Source organism: Bombus terrestris, chromosome 17, assembly GCF_910591885.1.
Source record: "Bombus terrestris chromosome 17, iyBomTerr1.2, whole genome shotgun sequence".
In the NCBI taxonomy this organism is placed as follows: Eukaryota; Metazoa; Arthropoda; class Insecta; order Hymenoptera; family Apidae; genus Bombus; species Bombus terrestris.
In genome coordinates, this window is record NC_063285.1 from 9,714,230 (window position 1) to 9,736,176 (window position 21,947).

At 39.5% G+C, this 21,947-nt stretch overlaps 1 protein-coding gene and 1 long non-coding RNA gene across 12 annotated transcripts in view; one reads left to right on the top strand and one right to left on the bottom strand.

The window, feature by feature from the left end:
* The window catches only part of LOC100646013 (neurexin-1), a 636,909-nt gene that overhangs the window by 314,248 nt on the left and 300,714 nt on the right, over positions 1-21,947 (top strand). For all 10 annotated transcript variants that reach the window (XM_048413687.1, XM_048413689.1, XM_048413690.1 and 7 more), the window contains one exon: positions 3,337-3,497. In XM_048413687.1, coding sequence (XP_048269644.1) covers positions 3,337-3,497 — 161 coding nt within the window. The remainder of the gene's footprint in view (positions 1-3,336; positions 3,498-21,947) is intronic.
* On the bottom strand, positions 3,671-11,143 carry LOC110120030. Of its 2 annotated transcripts, XR_007227020.1 has the most exons (6): positions 8,859-11,143; positions 8,446-8,779; positions 8,033-8,366; positions 7,620-7,953; positions 7,321-7,540; positions 3,671-7,223 (listed from the first exon to the last, which is right to left on the bottom strand). It is a non-coding gene; the product is annotated as an uncharacterized LOC110120030 (long non-coding RNA). The 2 variants fall into 2 exon arrangements; XR_007227019.1 differs by having other exon boundaries at positions 3,671-7,540.

Consider the following 21,947-nt stretch of genomic DNA (forward strand, 5'->3'; position numbering starts at 1 on the left):
TAAACAGACAAATCGACTGAAGGAAATGGGAAATTTACGTGAAAATATCGTAATTCGAATTTCTGACAGGTGTCAAAGACCACGTGAATGTTGTGAAGCCGCTGTTAGTTTACATTCATAAGCCTTCGTTGCTTGAAATTAAATTAATTAACGTAGAAACGATTAGAATAGAATGAAAATATTATTCTAAATTATTACGACACAAATCTGTTTTACTGCACTCGGCCTGCGTTTCCATTTAATCGTCGTTTCCGAGCTTTTCAATTATTCTACGTATTGTAGCGTAGGGCCATCAATGTTTCGCTAATTAACATTCACTCAAAATATTCTCCCATTTGCCTATACTTGTTTGTACACGAGAATTCGTAAATCAAAATGAATAAATTAGATATGCAAATAAATGAATAAATAACGATACGACACTTTATTACCGCGCTATACAATTAGTATGACAATGTTGCGACTATTTTCCATTAAAAATACTCAGCTGATTTTCCTACGGAAATATCTAATTTAGTTTGATAAATGTTTAGTAGGTGGAATAACGTGTTTGTACTTTAATTATTGCGCTGATATCTACGCGCCCTGCCATTCTCTGACGCAAATAACGAATATTAATTGTTCGAATAAATTCGTAGCGGCGTGTGACGAATATTGATTTAGTCGTGATATTATTATATCGATATATCTTACAATCGAATTATTGAAGAATTCGTTTTCCAAATTGGACATTGCGCGTTACTGTTTTCGACAATTATTCTGATTTAGCGATAGATACGTTCTAATGCAGCAGTCTGCAACAGTCTGCATTGTATGAAACGGCTATATCTTAAAAAATATCTTTCGTGTCACTTGGACAGGTAAAAATTATAAAGAGATAGCACAGGTGTTTATTCCATTTGTGGAAAATTCAAATATTAAATTGTCGGAAAAGTGTCTTTTACAACGATGAATCTTTATGCAAATATGGAACCTAATCTGTTTTATGACATGTTGTGATCTTTATTTTGATAGAACAAAGTGGATAAAATAATACAAAATGGAAAATATTGCGCGTGCATTGTTTCCTTCTAAAACGAAAGAAACTTTCCGGACGACCTGATATCAAATACGCGCCAAGTAAGATATTTGTTATGATATTTAGAATATGGAAGATTATACGAATTCTACCTTTTTTCCGAGGCACGTGCGAATAATTGCTGTCATTGCTGTATTTCTGAATATTTCTTCGTGAAAATTTTATACAATATTCTTCGAATGTCATACTTTAATATACTATTGGTTTTAGCAAAGAAATCTTAACTGTATCGTCACAAATAATTCACAAAAACATGCCTTATTTTTGTACGAATTAACCTTAGCCTCCCCTTAATGCGATTCGCCTCTGGCAAATGCCAATTCTTTCGACTAGAATTTTACGCCAACATGTTTATCGAACAAAGATATTTCTAAACTGAAATTTCGTACAACTCGGTTCAAAAACGTACAACGTACAATTCAATTGACAAAAAATGTAATTGCCAAAGGCGACATCGAGTCTATTTTCTAATTCTAAAAATCTATTTAGTTACGTAACTCATTCGTATTTAATGGGTTTGAAACTTTCTGCGTTTGATAATGTCTCAATTTCTGCTAAAACATAGTATGCGTGTGCATGATTAGCGTTTACTTTTCAACCTAGTCGTTACGTAGCAGCTGTATTTGATCGATTGACATTTCAATAGAATTATTTTCTTATTTACTTTCATTTTATTCAAATTAGAATTCCTGCTTCTGAAAATGTTTTTCCATAAGTATCCTTCAACAGACTATCCGATAACTAAATACTATAGCAATAAAATGTATACCGTTGGTTCAATGAAAAGAAAAATAGAAAAGAAACACACCATCGTCGCGATCAAACTATTTCAACCACAAGGATCATTTAAATATTTTTTCCCAGAACGAGAAAACGAAACGATCTAATGAAAAATCAAATACAAATTGCCTGAAAAATGATATCGTTACGAGAACGGAGTAAACCAATGTGAAATAGAAGGCTGCGACGAATTGATAAAACTGGTGCATTTCGCGGTTACAAATCTGCTCGGCGATAATAATGAAACAGCATTAACCGCGGGAAAACAAGCGGAAATAATGTCATTTGCAGCGTTCCGTTTTCACCAGCCGCGCTTCAAACAATAGACTAAAAAACGGACGAAATAAAAATACGAGGAAAAGAAAAAAGAAAACACACAAGGGGAACAAAAAGAGCAAATATAGTCTCGTCAAACCGTCGACAATTTCTCTCGGTAATCGAGCTCGTATTGGATTAGAACTTGAAACGACGTGTATAAATCGCCTGTATCCGCTTACCATTAGTTTGGCCGGTTTTCGTTTCCGGTTCGACTCGGCCAGAAACAGGAGGAAAAGAGACAGTTCGTCGTTAATAATTATCATGGCGAACGAACTGAAAAGCCCGCGGATTATGCTCGGTATATCGGCGAGCTCGTTACGCGCACCGGGGATTAAGACGCGGCAAACGACACTTTATTTTTATTGTTTGCGGGTAAAGGGCGCAGGCGAGTCTGCGGCATCGTATAATTATGCCCGGGTTACACACCGGATTAAATACACGTCCGGCCCTGTGTATCTTACATTTACGCCGGATTAACGCCAATTATAATCTCATTGCACACCTTCGCTCTTTACGCGCGCAAGGGTTAACGAAGTTACGTATTAACGAGAAATCAGAGATAGGAATATGTTGCTGTTTGCCCGATTATCGTTTGTTGGCCATGCGGTTTATCCAAGTTCGCCTATGGCACAGCCATCGCACACACAAAACGTAGTACACCGTGAACAACGCGAGTAACGTTGCGTCGAACCAGGCGTTCCGTCGTACAGTTCATTTTACAAACGTAGAATTAACAGTTTGGAAAATTCTCCTTTGGAATGCTCTCGCGGACGAGAGAATTTTTCAGCGAACGATGAACCGATCTTTCGACATTGCGCGACCTGCAGCCCTCAGAGGGAAACAGCCAGTTCACTGGGATTAATTTTTCTTTGAAATTGCACCCCCAGACGCGAATTTCCCTCGTATTAAATAGGTTTTATTCGTTTGCCGAGCAACGCGCTAAGAATTGCCAAATCCTTGCCACGCGAGCTTTGTGTTGGTTGGGTCTGCGTGTTATCCTACGTTCACTCGGGTCAACTTTCGTTTCAAAGAAGATCAATTTGAATCGCGTTTCGGTTTCCACTGGCTGCTGACGAGACCACGGGACTTTAACCACAAGCCTGCTGTTTCATTCACATCAAAGTAACCTAGCTTTTTTTTCTTTCTTTGTGTCATTGCAGGACAGGGAGATGATTATCTGACCGTATCTCTGAGAGACGGAGGGGCAGCCGTGGGCATGACGTTGGCTAAAGGAAGATTAGATCTGCACATAAAGCCAGTCCGAATCCGGTTCGACGATAATCAGTGGCACAAGATCATCGTCCTGAGGAAGGTTCAAGAGGTAAATGAGATTCATTCGTTTCATCTGGTTTGCACAGGCTCGTGAAATGCATTGAATTTTATGAAAATTACAAGCGACCAATGATACGACGAGTAGTCGTGAGTACTCCGACACTTGTTTACTTTTCACACACATTTTCCAATTGAATGTACAGTGTCGTACCGACGAATAAAACCTGTGCATTTTCTATTATTAACTTATAACTATCACGTGGTAAAATTGGTTTCAAATAATTAATGGATACGAAATAAAATAATCTCATTCAGATTAACAAATATTGACGAGTATAAAATACAATAATTTCATCTTTTACAACGAGACTGATTGTAGCATAATAATTCGACAAAATTTTTCAACGAAACGTTCGCGCAAAAGTTATTCGTCCTCAGACTTTAAAATACACATCAAACAAGAAAGCTTCTTCGAAATTAACGCCGCCACTAGTTTAAGAAATAATTACTTGATATTAGTGGAAACTTGGACGAAAGGCTCAGCCTTAAACGAAAAAATGACTCTCTTTTGATTTAATTTTGTACGATGATCTCGGCGAAATTTCGGTATCGTGTCGCTATTGTGAACGCCCCTTGCGTCTCGGGCATCGTCGCGATGCTGCCTATTGCAACAATAAAATTCTATTACGTGTTGTTTCTATAAGCAGACGATATGTATCGCTTCTGGTCATTAGTTCACTCATTAATTTATACAGTTTGCTAACATTCGTGTGCTGTTACTGTAAATTGACTAAAGTATACCTGTAAGCCACTTACCTTTTCCGGTAATTTCGTGTCGCACGTGTAATTTACTACTTTGCCGTGGATCAAAATCGACGAAGCTTCCACAGGGAAAGAGCCTGCCGCTTCTAGCGTGCATTCAATTGAATATTTTAAATCGCTCGTCACACGCGCTCCCGTTTCCTCCATGTTTTATTCAACGCCGAAGCGAATAATAAGCTTCTGCTTGCGCGCATCCAGCCCTTTTAATAATGATTCTCCAGGAAGGCAGAGAGCTTAACAAGTTTTGGGAATATACTTGCACGCTGGCGTACTTCTGCATTCGCAAACAAACCGCCTGCTCTCTCCGTATTTGCTGCGTGTCTTCTACCTTTTTTTCGCGCCAGTTTATGGATTTTCGTTCGTCGTTGTAAAAATCGCTCAGAAACACGACCACGGTCCTCTTTAAATTGAAATTGATATTGCAGTCTGGTGTTACGAAGCCAGCGAACGGATAACGTTATTTTCGAAAAACACTTTCCTCGAGTATTTATAATTAAACTGCGAGTGCTTAGAGAATTTCCGATCACACGTAACGTAATTATTGATATTTGTTCCTTAGCAATCGTTCATCAAGTACATGTATTTTGTAGCCGACGCCAGAAACGCAGAGATTCGTGGAGATAAAGAAAGAACAGTTTTCGAATTCCTACGAAATTCTTTATCTTTCATCGCGTATTTAATCAGAAGATTATCAATGATAATAATTACATAGGCCTCTTATGGGATATTTATGCGAATTCACGTGTTTTTAGTATGCGCTCAACTATACCACACCGGTCAAATCGACTGGTTTTACAATTTTATTTCCAAATTCCTACTTCGTGTTATATTTCTTTCCGCAATGACGTAATGACTTTCGCAACGGTAACTAAAATAATAATATAACGAATTTTATTTTGTTTTTTACGCATTCAAACTGAAAATAATTTTGTATCGAGGCTACTTATACCAATACCAGTGAAAATGACTGGTACTTGTCGAAGTGTATGATAGAAGGGTCCTGCAATTTGTTCATCGAACCATCAGTTATCAGGAAAATTGCGGATCGATCGCTGGATCGCTAAATGCTGACGCTAGAAATGCCACAGCAGTCAAAACGACTTGTTCTACAATTTTATAAATGTGCCAACCCTCGTTTAGGTCGATCATGGTCGCAGATGGATTAATAATAGCAAAAATGTACTATATAACATGGAATTGCTTCTGTGAGAAAATAATAAATCAATAAATATACAAATATTCTATTATTACGTATTTTTTAAAGACCAGTCATTTTCACTGGTTTTGTACAAATAGCTTGTAGTTCTAGTCTTAAATAGAGATTTCACTCACGAGTACTCTACTTTGGATTCTTCGCACACATTATGCGTGTCACCTGCATTGTATGCATTTTTGTACCTTTAACCCTTTGAACGCTATGAACGCGATAATGCATTCTCACAGAAGAATTCAATTTAGGCTAAAAGTGGTGTGATAAAAAGGACGTACGGATGTTATCCACCTCACATTCTGACGATTTCGTTGAAACGAAAGAAAACTAATTATCAAACTGACAAACCAAAGCGAAAACCAAAATATGTAGCAGACTACAATGTCTTTCGTAAAAAATACATAGCTCACGGTGTGGTTGTTCGTAAAAAGTGAACAGTCGGACAACGCAGCGCTGAAAGGGTTAAATTTCTTTTAAAGGCAAGTCTCGGAGTAACTTTTCAACGTCTCAGATCTCTCAGACCTCTCAGAAACGCTCGCTCCATTCTCGATCGTTCGTCAACCGTACAAATTCTCGCTGCCCAGATCTGTCTTCCGCTTCTCTGCGATTTACTGTTTCGAGAATTCAAAGCCATAGATAAAAGACGGTTTTCTATTTTCGAATTTGCAAATTTATGGAGGTTGCAAGTCTGAGTCGGGCAAACTTCATGAAATATTAATGCCCGGCATCGACGTTGGCCGGCTCTCTGTCTTTCATCATCGATCCGCCTCTAGAATTTCGTGAACCTCGTTGAATTCTTTCTCATTGGAGCGTGAACACGGAAAGGAATGTGAGCAGCCACGCGACGATAGATATTAGTCTCGCGGCGTTTCTTCGCGAGCTTGGAAATGTTTTCCAATAGCTGTCACGCCGTTTGCCCGTGCAGCTTCGTTTCTCCTGGCAATTGAAAACACGTCGATAGTCATTGTCGTCGAGTCGGTTCATTAAACTTTATTGTAAATAGCTGCGCGATTTCGCGGCCACTTTATCGACACCGCAGTGCATTTTATCGAACGAGCGCACGACGAAAGGTCGCGTATTCATTCTGCTCGTATAATGTTGTTTGAAGCGGCCGCGTTTGTCCCGTCGTCTATTTTAATATTAAACACGATGCTATTGCCAGGACTCGATATCGGATATTAATGTATCCTCGATGAAAGGAAAATAACGCGAATAGAGTTGAATCTGTTATTAAAACCGTGTGTCAATTTCTTCCCAGTCGTCCCCTGTCAAAGAAGGATTGCTATTTTTAATCAAACGTATGAGGACACCTGGTCGCAATAAATTTTCTTTTAGCGGGAAGATTCTGTTCTTTGTGCCCTTTGCTCGCATCAAGTTACTCCCATCGAATCTCATTACACTTGTAAGAAACGTAAATGTGTCGGAAAAATTTCACGGATGTAGAAGATATTCAGTGTAAGATATTTGCAGGGTGAAACAACGTCTGTCTCGGTTCTGGGTCCTCAGTCGCGTTAATAACAATGCGAATTTGCATAAACGTCTTCAAATTGTTAACAAGATACGTTTTTAATAATAGTTTGCGAAGACAAATTCGCCAAATATGTTGAGAAACGTGGTAATATTTTGGATTTTCAGCAGCCTCGTTCCACGCACACGTCTGATCGTACATTGACCACTGCTACTTGTTCCTTGTACTTGTGCACCTTCCTCTTCGCAGCTCAATTTGTGATTTAAACATGTCTGCTACATATCCAATGCCATAAATTCATACGTCATGAATTTATACAATTTATATAAAAATATACCGTAGATCGACAGGAAGATAAAATAGTCGACGTACTCGCCACGTTCTTCCTGCGAGCTTCATTTACACTCAGCTTCTAATGTACGAAACATCGGAAGATTAGAATTGCCCACGTGTGTGTCCTGTTCCGTGACTTGCCACACAAGGACCCTATCCTCAGCCGGACGATGACAGCGCCGTGGTTAGCGTAATTGGCTACGAACGCTCCAGACCCAGGTTCGAATCCTGGCAACCATAGTCCTATTTTTCACGATTCCTAGAAAAGAAGAAGGGAGCGGTTCAGACGGTTGAAAGAAAATCCTGAGGAAGACAAAAATCTTGTACATCAACTGTACCTGTCACGACCTATCCACCTCAGATCTAGCATCCGTTCGATTCAATGTACAAGACTACTGTACACGAGATTCACGCTGCGTCTGCAAGCCTGCAACGGCTGTGAAAGAATCAACTTTTCTCGTGTGCGGATGATGGACACTCTAAACGATCTTGCCATTTGATCTGTAGCGGCACTCGACAGCAAACTTTCCAACGGATCCTGTTCCATGAGTTGCTACACAAGGACGCTATCCTCAGCCGGGCGATGGCAGCGCCGTGGTTAGCGTAATTGGCCACGAACTCTCCAGACCCAGGTTCGAATCCCAGCACCCATAGTCCTATTTTTCACGATTCCTAGAAAAGAAGAAGGGAGCGGTTCAGACGGTTGAAAGAAAATCCTGAGAAAGACAAAAATCTTGTACATCAACTGTACCTGTCACGACCTATCCACCTCAGATCTAGCATCCGTTCGATTCAATGTACAAGACTACTGTACACGAGATTCACGCTGCGTCTGCAAGCCTGCAACGGCTGTGAAAGAATCAACTTTTCCCGTGTGCGGATGATGGACACTCTAAACGATCTTGCCATTTGATCTGTAGCGGCACTCGACAGCAAACTTTCCAACGGATCCTGTTCCATGAGTTGCTACACAAGGACCCTATCCTCAGCCGGACGATGGCAGCGCTGTGGTTAGCGTAATTGGCCACGAACGCTCCAGACCCAGGTTCGAATCCCAGCACCCATAGTCCTGTTTTTCACGATTCCTAGAAAAGAAGAAGGGGGCGGTTCAGACGGTTGAAAGAAAATCCTGAGGAAGACAAAAATCTTGTACATCAACTGTACCTGTCACGACCTATCCATCTCAGATCTAGCATCCGTTCGATTCAATGTACAAGACTACTGTACACGAGATTCACGCTGCGTCTGCAAGCCTGCAACGGCTGTGAAAGAATCAACTTTTCTCGTGTGCGGATGATGGACACTCTAAACGATCTTGCCATTTGATCTGTAGCGGCACTCGACAGCAAACTTTCCAACGGATCCTGTTCCATGAGTTGCTACACAAGGACCCTATCCTCAGCCGGACGATGGCAGCGCTGTGGTTAGCGTAATTGGCCACGAACGCTCCAGACCCAGGTTCGAATCCCAGCACCCATAGTCCTGTTTTTCACGATTCCTAGAAAAGAAGAAGGGGGCGGTTCAGACGGTTGAAAGAAAATCCTGAGGAAGACAAAAATCTTGTACATCAACTGTACCTGTCACGACCTATCCATCTCAGATCTAACATCCGTTCGATTCCATGTACAAGACTACTGTACACGAGATTCACGCTGTGTCTGCAAGCGTGCGACGGCTGTGAAAGAATCAACTTTTCCCGTGTGTGGATGATGGACACTCTAAACGATCTGCACGAGGCCTCGTATTAACCTCGTTAAAAGCGGAAACACAGCGGACTCGGGTCGATTTCGTTGTTCACCATCGGTGTCCCGAAGCAAATACATCGACGAACGGACGTGAGAGCAATATCGTTAGTGTGTTCTGGGTATACAGCGACATTCATCGCGTATTACGCGCTATAGGGTCGCTAATGCAATTATTTACGCGTTAACATGGCGGTAGAGGAGAGGCGAGCCTAATACCGGTTTGTCGATTTAACACCGCCGCGTATTCGCCATCGTCGAATCGATTCTATTCGCGTCAACAATCATCGGCCGAGTTGGACAGGATTCATTTACTCGGCCTAGTTTTTATTTCCATTCGTTTCGATGCTCGTTTCGCTGTCATTCGCCTTTCAACGACTTTCGTTTCCTTTTAACCGGTTAACCGTGTTTTATCGACCATTCGCAGAGAGACGCGATCGCGAGCAAGCACGTCAACGGGAGACGTAAATTCCCGTTACGTGAGCCTTCTTCAATTTCCCATATTTATTATAATATATTAATTATATTCTATATTATAGTAATTATATTCTTCCCTTCAGTGTCTTTATCATACGCGCGTGGCTCCAAAATTTGTCTACTTTTTCGCATTTGAGAACCTCGTGAAACACAATGTGGCTATAACTAAACGTTTCAATTTGTTAAACCAACAGCTCGTTAATTCCCAGGTTTTTACATCGAAGGCCGTGCAAAGTTTTGCGTGGATTTTTACCTGCGATTTTTCAACTCGCCGAACAACCAGCTAACGCTCGTTTCTTACATCAACCAGCTTCTTCTTTCTTCCTCCTAACGACCCACATGATCGTTCGCCAACGTAAACGAGACTTTACGCCTTCGTTTTACTAAATTTTCCCGAGCTAAACCGCAAGACGTTCCCAACGAGCTGTAGTCCAAGCTGTCAGGCTCTTCATAGTCGCCTTGAAGAATCCCATTAACATCGCATTGACCGGCACCGATCACGGACAAATAGGCAGACGATCGAGCAGGACGTGGAGCGTTGGGGGAAATTAACCAGAGTGCCGTTACCGGGAACATTAACGCGGGTTCCGCATGGCTTTGGCGACCTAATTCATAGCTCCTTGCACATCCGCAGCCCTTAAATCGTTGGCGTGCACACTGCCGCGATGCATTCCCCGCGCGGCTATCTCCGATACAAGATAACCGATAGTCCGCCAGAAATAGATAGCCCCAGTGCCTCTTCTAAGATCCCACGCGGCAAATGAAACGCGATTATGTCCCCGTTCCCTTCGCCAAGATGGACGGCCGTGCGAGGCTTCGTATCGAATTCGATTCGCATGGGACACTGCCGTGATTTAACGTCGTCATCGATCGCACATCGGCTCTGTTATTAGCTTCGATCGGCTACAGGCGAACGATTATGCTACCGGTGTTGGTGCAAATTCATATTTTCGATGACCTTCGCCTGGCAGTGACAGGATCATCGTTGAATAAGGATCGTTGAATGTCCAGCTAACTGAGAAATTTTGGGAGATAAAAGACTTGTAGAAATGTCTCATGCAGTGCGTAAATAAATACAAGCGACGACGAGGGTCGTTTGTCGTCGAGTGTAGCAGTCGGCAAATTAGTATTTAACATGGAAATACCGCTAATTAAGCGGAGGCAAGAACGAAGGAATTTTCTCGTCTCCAGAGTCTTCCGTGGCGATTCGTTTTTTCGCATATTATCCGCATTTCCACGTCTCAAGTACGTGGTTTATTTTTCCCGACTTGGCAATTATATGCAAAAATGGCTTTGCGCCTGATTTCTTCCGCCTGCACAGGGACATGTTCGAAAAGAAATTGGAAATGGGGTCATCAAGCGAAGCTGGAGAAGATCAAGACGTGGCCCGTTTTACGTTCGACGAAAGATAAGGCTCGTTGGTTGAATATTTGCAAGATTTTGTTTGTCATCTTTGATATTCCCAAATGAAACACTTGTTCTTTGGTATTTAAACAGAATGGGAATCACAGCGGAATGGAAAGCTTGTACCAAACGGAGGAACAAGTGGCACGAACTTGTTGCACGATAACGTAACATAATATTAGGTCGTCCGGAAAGTTGCTTTCGTTTTAGAAGGAAATAATAGACGCACAATATTTTCCATTTTATATTATTTTATCAAATTACGTACGATCCACTTTGTTCTATTAAAATAAAGATCACAACGTTCGACAGATTAGGTTTCATATTCGTATAAAGATGCATCGTTGTAGAAGACGTGTCTGTAAAAGAAAGACACTTTTCGGACAACCTAATATAACGTAATATAACAACATAAGACAGTGACATTTAGTTGCCAAACGTTTCACGATTTTACGCTGAAATCGTCTACTTCATATGCAACGACCTGCTATTTCCGTACAGTGCAGCGACATTCGTTAGCAGCACGAGGCGTATGCGTCAGAAAATCAGGGAACAAAAAGTTTATGCGAGGAAATAAACGTAGAATAAATCGTAGAACGACAGGAATCCATAAAATGGCTGGCATTATGGGACAGTAGATACGACCGAGTCCGGAATCCTTAAATCGTGATTGTGTATCGTGACAGCGGCCGCATTCTCCGCGCTATCGCCGATACAAGATAACAGATAGCCGCAGAGAAATGTGTACTCTCGTTTCTCGTGCGATCGCGCGCGATAAGCGCAACAATATTAATCGCGCGCCCGTTTCCAGTAAACTACTCATTGTGCATAGACTTTTGAAATGTGTTTGTGTTTGTCACTGGATCGTCAGAAGATCTTTAAAGGAAAGAAAATCTACCACAAGTACATATAGAAATTACATTATCAAACATAAATCTGTACGTTACGATGTTCGATTCGATCATTTGAGTCCGAGGTATGCAATTTTTACAAAAGCCCTACAGCGATCAAATCAACGTTACATGAGACCGTAATAAGTCGAAATAGCACGATTTATGTAAAAATACTGCTACTTTGTAACGTTAATTAACGAGAAAGTTAAAGAAGTATCTCGGTCATGTCGGTTCGGTGCGAAATGTTTCTCAATACGACGCGGTCGTGTCAGTCCTAATCATAAGAATAACACAAAACCAACCAGCGATCAAAGAAACGTTACTTTCGACTCCAATAAGTCGAAATAGCAAGATTTATGTAAAAATACCGCTACTTTGTAACGCTAATTAACGAGAAAGTTAAAGAAATATCTCGGTCGTGTCGGTTCGGTGCGAAATGTTTCCAAGTCCCTACGATCCGGTCATTTCAGTCCTGTACGATTTATTCAAAACCATCAAGCGATCAAATAATCGCTACTTTCGACTTGCGCCATTTCGTTGTCTTCGCGATGTCTGTTCGTACTCGCGCGTGATGTACACGCTCGATCATCGTGTTCGTGCTGACCGTATTTAACTATGCGCGATGTACGTATCTTTAATAATCAAATTCTGCAAATGGAAAGCAATTGACAACGTAGAAATATAAATTTTGCATTTAAATGTAAACCTGCGTATGTTACATGGAACGATGGTCGAAAAGTAAGAAATTAATTTATGGTATACATTTCGAAATTTAAAAAACTGCAGGTTTGCATTTCCTCCACTTCTCAATCAATTTTTACCTAAACATCTCGTCGCGTTGTACCAGCGTATTGCAACACCTACAAAGATATAAACAACGTGGAAAACAAATACGCGCTCAAAGAACAAATTTCCACGGCACCGCAAACTATCTGTCGAGCAGACCAACATGGCCGGAAGCAACGGCAAGAAACTTGGAACTTGACGGGCAAAGTTTGACAGTTTCAATCTAACCAGTCGGCCCGTGAATATACGCAGGCAAGTTCACCTTCCTTGATAACTAGTTCGCCGCTTCCTGTTCGCCGACGTCCTCCGCCTCCGACGTCCTTTCCATTACGGAGGTGGCGAGAATCGTGCGCCCCGAATATCGTTGCGATATTCCTATTGCTCAGCTCTCGTGGACGTGGAAACGCGCGAAACGCCCAACAAACCAAAGACCAAAGACGCGACTCACGAGTTCCGTCACGTGTCTCGCTTTTCCGTCACACGTTCGCAACGTGCGAAACGATACGATACAAAATTATTTGCAGGTTGTGCGTGTTATATCTATTGGCTTGGCAACTAAGTGCTTGCGGGTTTTGTCAATACCACCTAATGACAAAATCCGCAATCACTTAGTTGCCAATCCTTACTTGCTGCACACTGGTCACTCGATCGTGAAATATTTTTGCAGCTAATTTCCGAATGGGAAAAGAAAATCTGTCGATGATTTTTGCAAGTAGTAACTCGCGAAAATATCTGCACTCCTGTTAAAATTTTGTACGAACCATCTGGAAATTTCGTTATGCTGTAAGGAGTGTCGTGATTATGTTAGAAAAGTTTGGAGCAAGTATGATCGTAGGAACTTGGATATATTAATTGCAAACGGGTATTATGGCGATCAAAATAGCAGATATTAATAGCAATTTGCTGTCTTCCCATAAATTCTATTTTAAATTTCATTGTAAGGTACTCGCAAGTAACTCATAGTTTATCTCGCATCATAATTCACCTACTTTGCTGAAATTCAATTTATTAGCAATATCAGAGAATAATATATGCGCTTAATTAATATCTGCTGCTATTAAAATAGTTAAGTAGAATTAACCTATTAATAAAATAACCGCGAGGTTAAAATTCCGCAGGTGTACCGCACCAAGTTGACGCGTAATTATACGATAAATTTCTACTAAACAACAAGGCGAAACGCGCGCTCTTATTGGATAAAAGATTATTCGCGCCACTATGCCAGTTTTTCATTTGGCCATTCGAAACTTCGAAGTACCCTAACCTTCGGAAACTTCGACTTTTATCTTTAAGGCAGATTCTGCATAAAATGCGAATAAAGAAAGTGATGGGATATTCTGCTTTTTCCGAACCATTGTATATTTACGATATATTTTCGCGCTTCTCATAACTTTTTGATATTTCAACCAAGCGTTTAGAATAAGTTACCACCGAGTATATTTTTCTGTTTGAAGGTTCACGCCTTTTCCAATTTTTAGTCGAAACGTCATAAATGGAATTGAAGAATTTTTCTCTATCGTAATGGTAACAGAAGATTCCATAATTTTAATCTTCCGAAGATTTGTTTAAACATTCACGCCATTTTCTATTTATTAGTCAAAACGTCATAAATGGAATTGAAGAATTTTTCTCTATCGTAATGGTAACAGAAGATTCCATAATTTTAATCTTACGAAGATTTGTTTAAACATTCACACCATTTTCTATTTATTAGTCGAAACGTCATAAATGGAATTGAAGAATTTTTCTCTATCGTAATGGTAATAGAAGATTCCATAATTTTAATTTTACGAAGATTTGTTTAAACATTCACGCCATTTTCTATTTATTAGTCGAAACGTCATAAATGGAATTGAAGAATTTTTCTTAATCGTAATGGTAACAGAAGATTCCATAATTTTAACCCTACGAAGATCGAGCTTTTCTTCAGCTTGCAAACGAAATAAACTTTCACTAATTATCATCACGTAGTAGAAACGTACATTTCGAACAATTTCGCGAAGAAGACACGACGCACTAAAACTTCAATGTCTTCTTCATTTAATTAATAACAATGCAATTCTATATTTTCATCGAGATACCTGAGCAACCGAAACCTACGTAGAAATTCGTTTCGGCCACCAAATATTGCAACAAGTACCTCACTTCGTATCTTTTATATTTCCCTGTGTTACGTATATTGTTAAATACGTTACAAAATTGCTGACACTAATATTATATGAATTATCAAATATATTTCCACGAAGGCACAAAAATTCACAGTCAGCTATAAAAGCATAAATTTTGCGTAAACAAATTAAAATTCGCAGTCCACTATAAAAGTACAAATTTTGCGTAAACAAACTAAAATTAAAATTAAAAGTAACAAACTTAAATAACAAACTCAACTCAAACTTTGTCCCGTTGCAAAAAAAAAAAAGGAAAGAAAAAGAAAAGAAAAATACAATACGAAATCTCATCGTCAGAGTGTGAGAACCAAAGTGTTCTGTCTGAATTCGCAAACTCCTCGTCATCCGTTAACATTTTCCTCTACTTTCCCGCATCATCGAACAGTCCTGTCTCGTCGAATACCTCGTTTCCCCCATTACGAATATTCCCGACGGAATTATGGAATACGCGGCATTCTCGTCGATTGGCAGTCGAGCTTCCGATCAAAGAGACCGGCATACCTTTGGTCCGGGTATGTCAATAACGGGCCGACGTCTTTCGCATCATCTGCTCGCTAGTCGTTCCTTTATGATTGATGAAGCAACCAGCCTGACGTGGACCGATTATATCGCGAGTAACGTGTGCCGCGTGCTACAATACACGCAGATATCGTACGAGTATGCAAAGAGGGCGATCTTCTTCATTGGCGCGTGGCAAATGTCTCGCGACACGGTTATTACACTCCTCGCCAAAAAGATAGTTCGGGTTTCTTTAATTTCTCAATGACGCGTGTAATGTTTTTCGTCTGCGAGGTACAATATTAATTATGAGCTCAGAATATGAGGTTCGTTGAAAATAATTAAATAGGATGGCCAACAAGATAACCCAGGTTTCTTTAATTTCTTAGTGACGCGTGTAAAGCATTTCGTTTGTGAAGTACAATATTAATTATGAGCTCAGAATATGAGGTTCGTTGAAAATAATTAAAATAGATAGCCCATGTTTCTTTAAATTCTCAATGACGCGTGTAAAGTTTTTCATCTGTGAGGTACAATATTAATTATGAGCTCAGAATATGCGATTCGTTGAAAATAATTAAATAGGATGGCTAAAAAGATAGCCCAGGTTTGTTTAATTTCTCAATGATGCGTGTAAAGCATTTCGTCTGTGACCTACAATATTAATTATGAGCTCAGAATATGAGGTTCATTGAAAATAATTAAAATACATAGCCCAGGTTTCTTTAAATTCTCAATGACGCGTGTAAAGCATTTCGTCTGTGACCTACAATATTAATTATGAGCTCAGAATATGAGGTTCATTGAAAATAATTAAAATACATAGCCCAGGTTTCTTTAAATTCTCAATGACGCGTGTAAAGTTTTTCGTCTGTGAGGTACAATATTAATTATGAGCTCAGAATATGCGATTCGTTGAAAATAATTAAATAGGATGGCTAAAAAGATAGCCCAGGTTTGTTTAATTTCTCAATGACGCGTGTAAAGCATTTCGTCTGTGACGTACAATATTAATTATGAGCTCAGAATATGAGGTTCATTGAAAATAATTAAAATACATAGCCCAGGTTTCTTTAAATTCTCAATGACGCGTGTAAAGCATTTCGTTTGTGAAGTACAATATTAATTATGAGCTCAGAATATGAGGTTCGTTGAAAATAATTAAAATAGATAGCCCAGGTTTCTTTAAATTCTCAATGACGCGTGTAAAGCATTTCGTCTGTGACCTACAATATTAATTATGAGCTCAGAATATGAGGTTCATTGAAAATAATTAAAATACATAGCCCAGGTTTCTTTAAATTCTCAATGACGCGTGTAAAGTTTTTCGTCTGTGAGGTACAATATTAATTATGAGCTCAGAATATGCAGCACATTGAAAATAATTAAATAGGATGGCCAGAAAGATAGCCCAGGTTTGTTTAATTTCTCAATGACGCGTGTAAAGCATTTCGTCTGTGACCTACAATATTAATTATGAGCTCAGAATATGAGGTTCATTGAAAATAATTAAAATACATAGCCCAGGTTTCTTTAAATTCTCAATGACGCGTGTAAAGCATTTCGTCTATGAGGTACAATATTAATTATGAGCTCAGAATATGCAGCACATTGAAAATAATTAAATAGTATGGCCAGAAAGATAACCCAGGTTTCTTTAATTTCTTAGTGACGCGTGTAAAGCATTTCGTCTGTGACCTACAATATTAATTATGAGCTCAGAATATGCAGCACGTTGAAAATAATTAAAAATATTGTGAGGTTTAGTGTGTAAAAAAAAATTGTCCGAAATTCTAAGTCACGTTGTATAACAGGACACGTAACGGAATTTCCTCGTTATGACGTAATTGCTCATTGCCATGTAAATGATAGCGTTGGAGATAAACAGTGATAAAAGATGAAACAAATTTTTGTTCGCTTTGTATACATTCGATCGTCCGATAATCATCGGCTAATGAGCAAATTGCGGATTTTTGTGCACTCGCGGGAAGCTTCAAGACGCAAAAGTGCATAGAATTTGCATATTACGAGAAAATTAAAAAGATATCCAAAGTGCAGTACGTGCAACGTGAAACGAGTCTTTGTCCAGGGCCTACTATTTTAATCGAACTAATTAGCTCATGCAAATACCAATTTGCATAAATATTCGCTGCCTGTTGAACAATTATACAAAGCTTCACCGAAATCGATGGTAATCTGACTACTCGTCGTTTGCTCTAAACTCGAGCCGCTCGTCACTCGCTCCACGTGATACTCGCGAAATTTGTCCATCGTCGAACGCTTAATTCGAAAAGTTCATTGCGATAGGCAAGACGCGTGTTGCTTTTCGAGAGCCGAGCCAGTTGCTCGGCTTCGTCGAATGGCTTGAAGAAATCGTTGCCACCGCGTAGACGTTTGAACGGCTGCTTTTCAGCTGTGTCGTTTCCGGCCTCGCGAGACCCGCTTTAAGCTCGATGAATGACGGAACGATTAAAAAAGACGGAAGAATTAAAAGACGAAACGCTGTATCGGCGTGTAAAAGCCTCGTCCGAGCGACTGCAAGGAATCTTATTGCTGAAATTCTCGGAGGAGGATCGCGGTTTCAAAGAGACGCCGAGAATCATCGACAGCTCCGTGGAAAGCGTAAATATTCGAACAGTGTTTCCATTATCATTTTGTCGGAAGATTTCAAAAAATCGGCCCATCGGTAGCCACGTTATTAGAAAAATGTTATTTATTTTTGATCTTTGTATTTTTCATTTTCTCTGTGAACTTCTTCGTCGTTGATTCGATGCCAAAATTTGTACAAAACGTGTCGGAAGATTTCAAAAAATCGACCCATCAGTAGCCACGTTACCAAGTTCGATTAGTAAAATTAGAAAAATGTTATTTATCTTTTGATCTTTGTATTTTTCATTTTACTGTGAACTTCTTCGTCGTTAATTCGATGCCAAAATTTGTACAAAACGTGTCGGAAGATTTCCAAAAATCGGTAACCAACCAGTAGCCAAGTTACCAAGTTCGATTAGTGAAATTAGAAAAATGTTATTTATCTTTTGATCTTTGTATTTTTCATTTTACTGTGAACTTCTTCGTCGTTGATTCGATGCCAAAATTTGTACAAAACGTGTCGGAAGATTTCAAAAAATCGGCCCATCAGTAGCCACGTTATTAGAAAAATGTTATTTATCTTTGATCTTTGTATTTTTCATTTTACTGTGAACTTCTTCGATTCGATGCTAAAATTTGTACAGAACGTCTTCGTGTAAAACGTATTATAAAACACGGTAAATTAAAAATGCGTTCGTTTTAGATACTTCGCGTGTTTCTTCGTTATCATTGCAGTCTCTAAACTTGCTAGAAATGTAAGGAAGATACGAAGAGATATAAAATGCAAAGAAAATTTGTACTTTGCTTGTCTTTTCCAATCGGATAATAGCAATACAGTTGGAAAATCTACAGGAATAACACGGATATTCTGCTATTTCGTGTTTTATTCGTATTTGTTCCTCATCTGTCGCATTAAACAGTTTACGTACACAGTGGATGGAAAATACGAAGAAAGAAGAAATCCAAGTATTGTTGCTTATCTACGTGGAATTCTGTTTGAATCTATTTCGCGCTATGTTCGGTTCATTTTTCAGAATATTAGTTACGATAGTCCAGTCTGAATTATAAATTCTTCTAAAACTGGGTCGATCGGGTTTACGTGTTCACGCGTCTTTCAAATACGACGCCACGTCACGTAGAAAAAGAAGAGTTTTATGGAAATCGCAGAAAAATGTATTCCATCGGTAAGTCAATAAAGAAAATACAAGGACAGAAGAGAATATTAACGAGATTCATCTTAATTCATAATGTTATTACCATTGGCAGAAGAATTATTTTTCAGCGCAACATCCGCCGCAATCATCGTCCGTATCATAATAATCGAGAAATTAGAATTGTAAACGACGTAAGATAAAAAGCGATTTTTTACGCAGAGAAAATGTAAATTCCGCGCGAAGTATGGAAAAAAATAGAAGCGTCGAGCTGATTGTTTTTTAGCTTTGGAGGCTGTCGTATGATAAACCTACGTGATAATCCTAAATGACAATCATACTGTGGTTAAAAAAAAAAAAAAATGAACACAGCACGATAGATGTGTAATTAAATAAATTTGACAAATCCAACGTGGAAGCTAATTTTTAAAAAATAGAGAACGTTCATCTTTAACTATTTTATAGTGCGTGGAGCATATCGTTGCAGATAATTGCAATTAGAAAGAAAATTGTCGAATAACAGAGAATTACAGGGAAGAAATATTAGCGAGGAACAAAGTGGCTGAATATTAATGAAATTAATTAAATATTCCTTCTTTTGATAAGAATCTATTTTGATGATAAAGCATCTCGTTGCAGTATTTTGCAATTTTTCAAATTGAAAAAGGATTGAAAGAATGCAAGTTTACTCGGTTTGATCCTGACGCCTAATTAAGTTACAAGCATTATATTATGAAAGTTCATTTCGTCCAACTTCGTTTCCTAACTAACAAACTAAATTATTCAAACTTGATTTCCTCGATAAATTCGTATCCTTTCCTCGTTCTTTCTCCAAGTCCGTAAAGTTAAAAGTCCACAGAATTCTAGCAATAAGCGACGCAAGTATACAAATAATAAAAATAATCTTCACGTTTGCTTCCTAAGTCGTTTAATTTTTAATGTTTCAACTTCCCACTTACAGCGAGCTCGTCACATCAATTTTTCCGTTTCCACGCTTCTCCGACCTTCCAATTCCAATAGCCTCGTCGCACTGTTAATCCCTTGATCGCTAGCACTTTCTGTAAGTCCAAAGTAAAATCGCGGCTCTACCATCATTAATCCCCTCGCGAATACCATTAAATCCTCGAGAATATCTTGGCCACGATATTGCAGCGCGAGAAATTCGTCGACCAATTTCCACCTTTGCCAAAAGACAAACACGAGCTCAATTTCGCCAGACGTTTCCACCATCCTCTTGCTGGTTCGTTTGCCGAACGCGTGTACGCGCATTACAACCACCGCAATTTCTTTGTGCCGGCGCCACGTATCGATAAGCCGGTCCTTTTCCGCGCCAGGGAAGCAAACTTGTACAGTTTGCTCTACAGGGTGTCTCAGGCAACTGGGAAACATTTTCCACGTGTTTCATGGAACATAATGGCTGTAAAACGTCTGTATTTATCACAGCATTTGAGTGTTAATTCATTCATTAACAGTTGTCTGTTGCTCTTTGAAAAGCTTAGCTTTTACTTTTGAAAAGTAAACGACGACGAGTATACTCGTCAAGAACAGCTAACTGGTTAACAATGGATACCTGCGTGACGTCGAATGTGTCTATGATTTACTCTACACACCATCCATCTCCTACGTTTTAGCGCCGATAGTTTCGTCACGATTAACGCTATCTGACTGTAATTCGGATAATTCGACCACCCTATATGCATATGGCTTTGGCACTTGGCGCGACGTGCAGGCGGTCTCGTGAGGAAAAATTTCTGGAATCTTAGCCGTCGATCGCGTGTGTACGCCCCAGGTGGCTGCAGCTTCCGGCGTGAACGCTAATGCAAGTCGCAGCGCGTGCGACGAAGAGGGCAAAGAGATTGGATGTCTAGACACCCCCACCATCGCGCAGGTGAATTCTAGACAAACTGTACTCGTTAAAGGTGAGAACAGTACTCGGAGGGTGTGCGCAGGGTGGAGTAGGTGCACGCGTGTCACTCGCAGGCCAAGCGAAAACTACGTCTCGTTTGCAGAGGTTTGAAGAGTTGGCATTGAATGCGGATGAGTAGGGTTGTTGCTTGCTCTGGTTATACGCTTACGTATGTGTGTGTGATATATATGGTTATTAAATATGTAATTGGCATTGTGCGTGTAATATCTGTGAGATTATTGAGCGATTGGTTGAGTAATGAAACAGGAATGGCGTGTGTGTCAGATGTTTGCACGTGTTTGATGGGAGTTTGGCTTGTGGAAGGTTGAAATTGTAATTGGGTTGAAAGAAATTAGAAGGACCAAGGTACACTAAGTAAGATGTGTGCATTGTAGTTAATTGTTAGAAAAACTAATTCCTTTAACGAGTTTCTAATAGGATTATTCTTATCAGAACATGTGAATTGGTTGCAACAAGTTTCTATGGTGGATTATGTTGTAATATGTTTACCTATCAATATATATAGCAATAATTATTCCATAGCAAAATGTGTTAGGTTATTCTATAGAGCAATATTTGTGAGATTATTGAGCGATTGATTGAGCAGTGAAACAGGAATGGCGTGTGTGTCAGATGTTTGCACGTGTTTGATGGGAGTTTGGCTTGTGGAAGGTTGAAATTGTAATTGGGTTGAAAGAAATTAGAAGGACCAAGGTACACTAAGTAAGATGTGTGCATTGTAGTTAATTGTTAGAAAAACTAATTCCTTTAACGAGTTTCTAATAGGATTATTCTTATCAGAACATGTGAATTGGTTGCAACAAGTTTCTATGGTGGATTATGTTGTAATATGTTTACCTATCAATATATATAGCAATAATTATTCCATAGCAAAATGTGTTAGGTTATTCTATAGAGCAATATTTGTGAGATTATTGAGCGATTGATTGAGCAGTGAAACAGGAATGGCGTGTGTGTCAGATGTTTGCACGTGTTTGATGGGAGTTTGGCTTGTGGAAGGTTGAAATTGTAATTGGGTTGAAAGAAATTAG